Source organism: Crocuta crocuta, unplaced genomic scaffold (genome assembly GCF_008692635.1).
Source record: "Crocuta crocuta isolate KB4526 unplaced genomic scaffold, BGI_CrCroc_1.0 scaffold443, whole genome shotgun sequence".
In the NCBI taxonomy this organism is placed as follows: Eukaryota; Metazoa; Chordata; class Mammalia; order Carnivora; family Hyaenidae; genus Crocuta; species Crocuta crocuta.
In genome coordinates this window covers 1,280,175-1,288,276 of record NW_027529446.1, presented here as the reverse complement: position 1 = coordinate 1,288,276, position 8,102 = coordinate 1,280,175, and the positions used below count along the sequence as shown (strand labels likewise).

Genomic DNA, 8,102 nt, shown 5'->3' with positions numbered 1-8,102 from the left:
CGCTTGGCAGCTCGCGACAGGCCCCGTTCCATGAGCGGCTGCCACCGCGGGTCCTCGCCGGCCGGAGCTGAGTGTTTCCTTTGTTCCCAGCCCATGTCCAGCTACTGCCTCTTGGCTGAGAACTCCTACATTAAGATGGTGAGTGCGGTGGACACGTCAGGGGGCCGGGGCGGCTTCAGGCTCCTTTCTCTGGGTGTGAGGAGGGAGGCAGGGGGCTTCGGGGGCCGCGAGGGAGCCTCTTTCAGGAGAGAGGTGCCCGTGGGTGCTTGCCGCCACCCGGGGCTGTGGGGCCCTCCGAGGGCCATCGTGACGGCCAGTGGCATCCGGGGAGGGGCGGGAGGGGCCGGGACCACGGGTAGGAAGGACCAGGGTGCTTTCCCCGGGCGAGGGTTTGGGTGCCTTCCCCTCCCGGAGACGGGGTGCGCTGGCGCAGCGGGGCCACTGGCGCTCTGGGCGCCTCGTGCTGGCCCAGCAGGCTGACCTGGCCCTGCCCCTGCCCCGCAGACCTACGACATCCAGGGCAGCCTGCAGAAGGACAGCCAGGTCACCGTGTCCATCGTCCTGGAGAACCAGAGCAGCAGCTTCCTGAAGAGCATGGAGCTCAACGTGCTGGACTCCCTCAACACCAAGCTGGCCCGGCCGGAGGGCTCCTCCGTCCACGACGGCGTCCCTGTGCCTTTCCAGTTGCCCCCGGGTATGCGGGCCGCCTGGCGGGACGTGCGGGGCTGAGGGGGGGCCCTGGGCTCCCGTCAACCACGCTCGTGTTGCCCCTCCCCCTTAGTCCCAGGGCCCCCCCTTTCCTCCTGTCACCTGCTCCCTCAGGGGTGAGCCCGACTTCCCGGCCAGGGCAGGCAGACCCGAGGACAGGCCCTGGGTGGCACCGCCCGGCGCCGTTCCTACGACCCGCTCCTCGTCCCTCCCCTTCAGGCATCTCCAACGAGGCCCAGTTTGTGTTCACCATTCAGAGTATCGTCATGGCCCAGAAGCTCAAGGGGACCCTGTCCTTCATCGCCAAGGTAACAGGGCTGGAGACGGTGCCCGGAGCCCACGGACGCACCCCCGTACCTGCGCCACGGGCCCCGAGCGCCCGGCCCCCTGCCCACCCTGTGCCTCCGCCCCCACAGAACGATGAAGGCTCCACCCACGAGAAGCTGGACTTCAAGCTGCACTTCAGCTGTACCTCGTACTTGGTCACGACGCCCTGCTACAGGTGCGGCGCCCGCTTCCCTCCTGCTTCCACTTGTCGTGCGGCTCGCTGGCGACCGTCCTCGGCCTCAGGCAGGAGGGCGTGGAGAGCAGAGGGCCCCGTCTGTAGCTGGCGCAGCAGGTCTGCCCCGGCGTGCGGCCGCCAGCTCGGGCCACGTAGCAAACAGCTGCGCCTCGTGGTGCAGACGGCGGGCAGCTGCTCTCCTGGCGCGGGAGGCCATGGGGGTGGGGCGGGGCCGGGCCCTTTCCAAGCCGCGCCCCTGGGCCCGTAGGTGCCGTCTTCTCCCCGTGTCCTCACACTGTTGTCCCTTCGTGCGTCCGTGTCCTGGTCTCTTTCTGGAAGGTCACTGGTTTTACTGGTTTAGGGCCCTGTTTCCAAACATAGTCACAGCCTGAGGCCCAGGAGTCAGGAGTCAGCATAGGAATTGGGAGCACGGGTTAGTCTGTGACCTGGCACCGGACCGTCAGAGATCTCGAGCCACTGGCACACGAAGGAAGGGATCGCCCTTGGGGCTGGGGGCCTGCCTGTCAGCCTCCCTGTCCTGTGTCCTTCCCGCAGTGACGCCTTTGCCAAGTTGCTGGAATCGGGGGACCTGAGCATGAGCTCAATCAAAGTCGATGGCATTAGTATGTCCTTCCAGAACCTTCTAGCAAAGATCTGTTTTCATCACCATTTTTCCGGTAAGGCCCCCGATGTGGCCGGCACATGGTGCAGCTTTCCACGTGCACGGTCGGCTCGGGCCTCAGCCTGCGTCCTCTCTTGCAGTGGTGGAGAGAGTGGACTCGTGTGCCTCCATGTATAGCCGCTCCATCCAGGGCCACCACGTCTGCCTGCTGGTGAAGAAGGTGAGCCCGGCCACCCGTGCCCTCGAGGCCCCGGGGCTGCTCGGGTTTTGGCGTCTCGCCGAGCTCAGCCCGACTGTTTGAGGGCTCGTGAGCCTGTGTCCCAGAGGCCAGCCTCCCGCTTCCCCTTGCCTGGTTTTGGCGACGGGCACTGGCGGCCTCCCCGCTGGAGTGGGGCCGTGTGCACAGTCCCTGGGGCGCTTCCTCACGCGGCCCCGGGCTCTTGGGGGCGCGGGGGGTGCTGGCAACGGCCTGGGCGCAGCCTCTGTGAGAGTTGCCATCGGGCGGTTTTCAGGTTCGTTCTTCAACAGCTGCAGGTCCTCAGTCCGCCCGCTCCATCCCAGGCCGGCCGCCATGGCGTGTGCTCCCTTCGCTGAGTCGCGAGTCCGTGTGGGGTCTTCATAGGTCTCTTGCCCAGCGGGTCCTAGCGGTACCTTCGTTCACTGCTGGTGAAGACAGTTTGTCTTTTCTCGTTATTCTTGGCTGTCTTGGTGCGAAGTGTGTCAATCTCCTCGATTTTTTTTTTTTTAAGGGTAAATTTAGAAACTTTTCAGAAACTTTTGTTTCTTTAAAGCAGTAAATTGTGTTCGATTCTACTCTTTCTCTCATCTGTCCTGCCCATTTGGGCCTGTGGTGCCCTGTGGCACGATGCTTGCTCGGGTGGGAGCTGACGCGTGCCTTCTGTCATGACGAGTTAGTGCTCCGTTTCCCTCGAAGCCACGCTTTGGCGGAATCGCACGGGTCTGTGCGGACATGGTGTGTTCTGACCCCGCCCCAAGTCCAGTCAAGGGCACAGGCCACTTAGAAGTGTGTTGTTTAGTCTCCCGTGTTTGGATGGCTTTCTGCTCCTGATGCACAGCGTGATGCCACTGTGGTTGGGGACACGCCACTTCTGACCTTGGTCCTTCGGAAGCCTTGAGGTTTGAGTTCTGGCCCCGGACGTGGTCATTCGTGGTGGGGGCGTTCTGTGGATGCGAGGGGGCAGTGAGCAGACCCTGTGGGCGGTAGTTTCGATTCTTCTGGGTCCCTGGGATCTGTGTTGCCCACTGGGCGGCTGCCGAGTGAGCAGCGTGATGTTCGTGACGCTCAGCTTGTGTCCCCGGTGCCGTGAGGTTCGCCCTGTGTGTCTGCTGTTGGGCGTGTGGACTGAGAAGCTTGTGGCATCTTGACGGACACACCCGGTCTTTTGCCCGCATTAGCGTCCCTCTCTGTCTCGGGTGCTTTTCTCTGCTGCAAAGTCCCGTCTGACGCCGCCCCTGCCTTCTCGTGACGGGTGCTGACGCGGCGGGTCTTCCGTGAGCCTGTCCTTGCCGTGTTGGAAGCTCTCACGAGCTCAGCTCTCCCCCTCCGGCCGCCCTCCCGCTCCCTCCCATTTTCACAAATGTGTGGCGCACGTGGGGATTGTCCCGCGAGTGCATCGCTTTCTGCATCGACTCCTCCGCCTCCCCTCACGGGAGCCGTGGTGGGGTCCCAGCCCCCATGGCCACTTGCCTCACGCTTCCCTCTGCACCTCTCCTGTGCTCCGTCGTCCCTGCTCCACACCTGCCTCCAGCTGCTTCTGGGACAGGCGTGGGGCCCGCGGAGCCTTGCCCGGGGCCAGGGTCGCTGGGTGCTGTAGTTTGGTGGATCTTCCTCTTGGTGCTTTAAAATCGTGCCACTTCCAGGGAGCGTGGCAGCTTAGTTGGTGGAGGGTGTGGCTTGATCTCAGGCCTCAAGAGTTCAAGCCCCATGCTGGGCGTAGAGAGGACTTAAAAGCAAAATCTTTCCAGGGGCGCTTGGGTGGCTCCGCGGATTAAGCATCCGACTTTGGCTCAGGTCATGGTCTCACGGTTCATGGGTTCGAGACCCGTGTCAGGCTCCATGCTGACAGCTCAGAGCCTGGAGCTGCTTCAGATTCTGTGTCTCCCTCTCTCTCTCTGCTCCTCCCTTGCTCATGCTGTTTTTCTCTCTCTCAAAAATTAATTTAAAAAAAAAAAACAAAATTTTTCTAAAACACTGGTGTGTCACAGCACTTGCTTTCGCAGCCTGGTCCCTTGGCGAGAGGGGTTCGCTTACTACAGGGGGCGCCGTCGCCTGCCCTCCAGGTGCTTCTTGGTTGTTGGCCTTCAGCAGGTCACAGCGTGTCGGGCGTGGACTTCTCCGGGTCTGACCGTCAGGAGTCCACTGCGCTTCTGGGGTGTCCGCATCTTCACGTGTTTGCAAAATTCTGGAAGTTTCCTGCTGTTACCTGAATCCTTTCCTAGCACAGGTTCTTCCTGCTGCGGTGCCTGCCTGGCACTGCCAGCCACGCCGCCTGCCCTTGCGCCCAGCCCGGGAGTGCCTCTTGCAGACGACTGTGCACTCCAGCTCTAGAATGTCCACTGGGCATTCTTGACAGCTTGGCTGTCCGTTTGCTGGCAGTTCTGTCTCCATTTGTTCGACAGCATTCCTGACTGCTGGTCGGGGTCCTCGTAGCAGGCACTTGTGAGCCTGTGTCGTGTCAGATAAGCCCACGGCCACCTCGTCCTGGCCTGGCTGTTCACTGCCTTTTCCACGGAGCGGAGCTGAGGTTTCCTGGGTCTCTGGGTGCCGAGTAACCCGGGGCGTCACTCGTCCCGGGGAGGATACGGCACGGCTGCAGCTGCCGGACCTCTGCTCCCAGCGCCCGTCTGTCTCTGTGGTCTTTGTCCCGCTTGTCAGAGCTGCCGCACGCGGGCCGCACACATCAGGGCGACGTCCACGCGGCCTCAGGGTCAGGGGAACGGTGGCTTGCGGACAAGTTTACAGGCCGCTTTCCCCAAGGTTCCCCAGAATGCGGGCCGCTGCTCAGTGACTACACTTTGGCGAGCTCTCGCCCACAGTGGGGTTCACGGGGCTGCTCCACGCCTCAGCGGGGCTCCAGGGCCCCTCCCTTGTCTGGATCTTAAAGCGTCAGTACCCAGGAAGGTGGCGAGAAACACGAACGGCACATACAGTTACGAGGCGGTACCTTCAGATAGCATTCCAGACTCCTGACAGCCGCTCCCCCTTTTGCAGGGGGAGAAATCCGTGTCGGTCGACGGGAAGTGCAGTGACTCGACGCTGCTGAGCAACTTGCTGGAGGAGATGAAAGCGACGCTGGCCGAGTGCTGAGCGCGGCCCGCAGCCCCGCTGCCCACCGCTCAGATGGCGAGGTGACGTGCTGCACTGATCTGTCTGGTCGGCCTTTTTACTTTGACTCTTCCCCACTCTCTTCGGCGAGAAGGCCCGAGGCCGCCCCCGGCTGGCCGGCCGCCCGCGGAGCAGGCTGAGGGCGCGCCCCGGTTCAGCCAGGCCGTCCGAGTTCCCCACGGCCCCCAGACACCTGCCGGGGGCGCCACTCGCACAGAGATGCTCCCCTCCTCCCTCGAGGCTGCGGGCCAGGACACCCGGTGGCCCCAGGGCCGTGCAGGCTGCTGTCATGTTTCCCAAGTCCCACCCACGTGTTCATGGGGGGCGGGGGTACTGCCCCTCAGGTGGGGTCTGGTCGGGATCCCTGATGGGAGTGGGGCCTGGACCCTGTTGGTTTACATTTCTTTCCTGTCCAGTGAAATGTGTCTTGGTTGGTGTCGTTTGGCGAGTGGTGGGGACCGGGGTTCCAGGTCCCTCCTGTCACCAAACGCTCCTCAGGCTTTGTCCCACACCGCGCCTGCAGCTGCCGGGAAGGCCCGGTCCCGGGGTGGCCCCCTGGAGTGCAGCTCATGGGGCGGGCGGGACAAGGGGACCCCGGACCAGCCCTGTGAGCTGCCCTTCCTCGGAGACGATGGTCCTCCACGACGTAACTTCCTTTTGACGAACACTGTCACTTTAGCATGTAGGGTAACCTATTACAGAATCCTGTGCAGTGATTCCAGAACCTCAGAATTGTATGACGTGTTATATAAGAATTGATTTGCTATCGACATTCCCAGATACAGGAGAGAGAGACATATCACGCTGCTGTAATGATTTTGTGTCAAGATGATCCAATAAACTTGTAACACAGACACGGACGTTTCTCTGCAGCACCTCCTGCCTGGGCCATGCGGTGTGCACTCCCGGTAACAGAAGGACTCTGGATGGTCCTTGGGCTGCCGGGGGCACCCTTCCCTTCATGATGGAGGTGAGGTCATCCCTGCTCACCGTCCAGGCCCCAGCAGGGAGCCCTGACCCCACCCACGGGGCTTTCCCAGGGAACCCCACTAGTAACAGGCGTGTGAGGGCAGGAGAGCAGACGCCAGAAGTTAGGCCCTGCCACATTTCCGCTGCCTTTGCTGACCCCATGTGGCCAAGGGACAGTTCAGGACCGGTAAGGCTGGGGCAGCAGAGGGAAAGCCAGATCCGCTCTGTCCGCTTGAGTCCCAGGCCGGAGAGAGTGGAGCCCGGCACAGACGTGCCCCATGCGGACTCCCGTGCAGGGGACCCCCCGCCTTCCACCAGCGTCTCTTCCTGATAATCGCCCGTCCGAGAGCGCCAGCCACAGGCCAGTAGTCCCTATTCTCAATGGGAAGCAGCAGCGTGTCCCCTGTCTGTGCCAGACCCCTTGTGGGTGCCTCTCCTCCCTCATGGGGCCTGGGAAAAGCCAGCGCTGGGGTGGCAGATGCTACATCGACGCGTTGAGGGCCGTGCTGGCCCTGCCACCAAGCAGGGTCCTGGTTGGTTACTGCCCAGCCCCGCTCCCAACACCCATGCCCTCCAACAGGCGCCTGGCCAGTAAGGCCACCGTTCTGCTCGGCCCGCCTCAGCGGGCTCCCCGCCAGGCCTGCCCTGCGGAGCCTTCTGACTCCGATGTGCCCGCCCTCCTGGCGGACTAGGCCCTGAGTCCCCTCCCGCTCTGCCAGGCGTATCGGGCCACTTAGCGGGCCTCTCGTAACTCATGTGGAGTGTTTGCAGAAGGAAAGGACGTGTTGGGGATGCTTCCTGTGCTCCTCCGGCTGAGGGGTGCCTTGCCTGGGAACCCAGCCCCCGTGCCCCGACACGCATGTTCTGTGATGAGAAACGTCAGGGACATTTAATCATTGCATCTGAGAGGCCTGCGGCCCCGCCCGGCGGTGATGCAATCTATATACAAAGCCACGTCCCCCTCCCCCGGCCGCAGCCCGGGCTGATGGCAGTGCAGGGACTCGAGGCAGCAGTGAGCCTACTCCGTGGGGTCAGGCTGAGTCCAGCTGAGTCCTGGCTCCACCTCGAGGCCAGGGCCAGTCTGGGAGCGCGGTGGCCGTCAGTGCTGCGTCAGGCACTCGGAAGCATTTTCCAGAGTCAAGTTGGCCAGGTGTGGGGGCTCAAGACACGTGAAGGTTGGTGATATCAGACTGTTGGGGAGACACGGGTGCCCTCAGCCCTTCTCTCCCCACTCCGTCTCTCCCTGCCTCAGAGTCTCTGCTGCAGGCCTGGGGCGTGACAGGGCTGCAGACTAGGCTCTCATGTTGAACACGGAGGCCTTGTGGCCTGTGCCCACCCCCTAGACAGCACTGGGGTGGCGCCCAGCTCTGCAACGGGCTGCAGAGGGGGTGGGAGGCTGTTGCTAATGGGCCATTGGGTTTTGATCTCTGGCTACGGGGTCCACCCAGGTCCTCACAGCCTCTTTCCCCTGGGCCACTCACAAGGCTGGCGTGGTTCTGTGCATCCAGGAGTGGGGGAGGAAGAGCCGATGTTTATTCGCAAAGTGCTGACTTGGGTGTGGTTGCGGAGATGACATCTGGCTTGTCCCAGGTGCCAAGAGTGCCCTGCCGGCTGTGTCTCCCGATCCAGCCCCTGCCCGTCCGCCCCTGACTTGGGAGGCCCCTTTCCTGACTCCCTCACGCTCCCTGACAGAAGCCCAGGCCAGAGTTTTGGAGAGGACAGACGGGCGGGGGCCTTACCTTGTATTGGTGCCCTCTCTGAAAGACACGACAGGGTCCCAGTTAGACCCAAGTTTTAGGGCCCGGGCTGTGCCTGTGGCCCCCAAGTCCCTCCACTGGGGCACATCCATCATGAGGGGGAGCCCGTCCCAGCTCTGACCACAACCCTGCCAGCTGCTTGGGGCAGGAGTGGGACCAGACTCTATGGAAACCTTTCACCTGGATGTTCCGCGCACC

General features: G+C 62.8%; 1 protein-coding gene across 1 annotated transcript in view; it reads left to right on the top strand.

Annotated features, from left to right (window-relative positions):
• The window catches only part of AP3D1 (adaptor related protein complex 3 subunit delta 1), a 31,847-nt gene extending 25,815 nt beyond the window's left edge, over nt 1-6,032 (top strand). Inside the window, exons 28-34 of the mRNA XM_077760611.1 lie at nt 91-138; nt 505-694; nt 928-1,016; nt 1,125-1,210; nt 1,766-1,887; nt 1,973-2,052; nt 5,065-6,032. Coding sequence (XP_077616737.1) covers nt 91-138; nt 505-694; nt 928-1,016; nt 1,125-1,210; nt 1,766-1,887; nt 1,973-2,052; nt 5,065-5,160 — 711 coding nt within the window. The 3' untranslated portion in view covers nt 5,161-6,032. The remainder of the gene's footprint in view (nt 1-90; nt 139-504; nt 695-927; nt 1,017-1,124; nt 1,211-1,765; nt 1,888-1,972; nt 2,053-5,064) is intronic.
• The last annotated feature ends 2,070 nt before the right edge of the window (nt 6,033-8,102 follow it).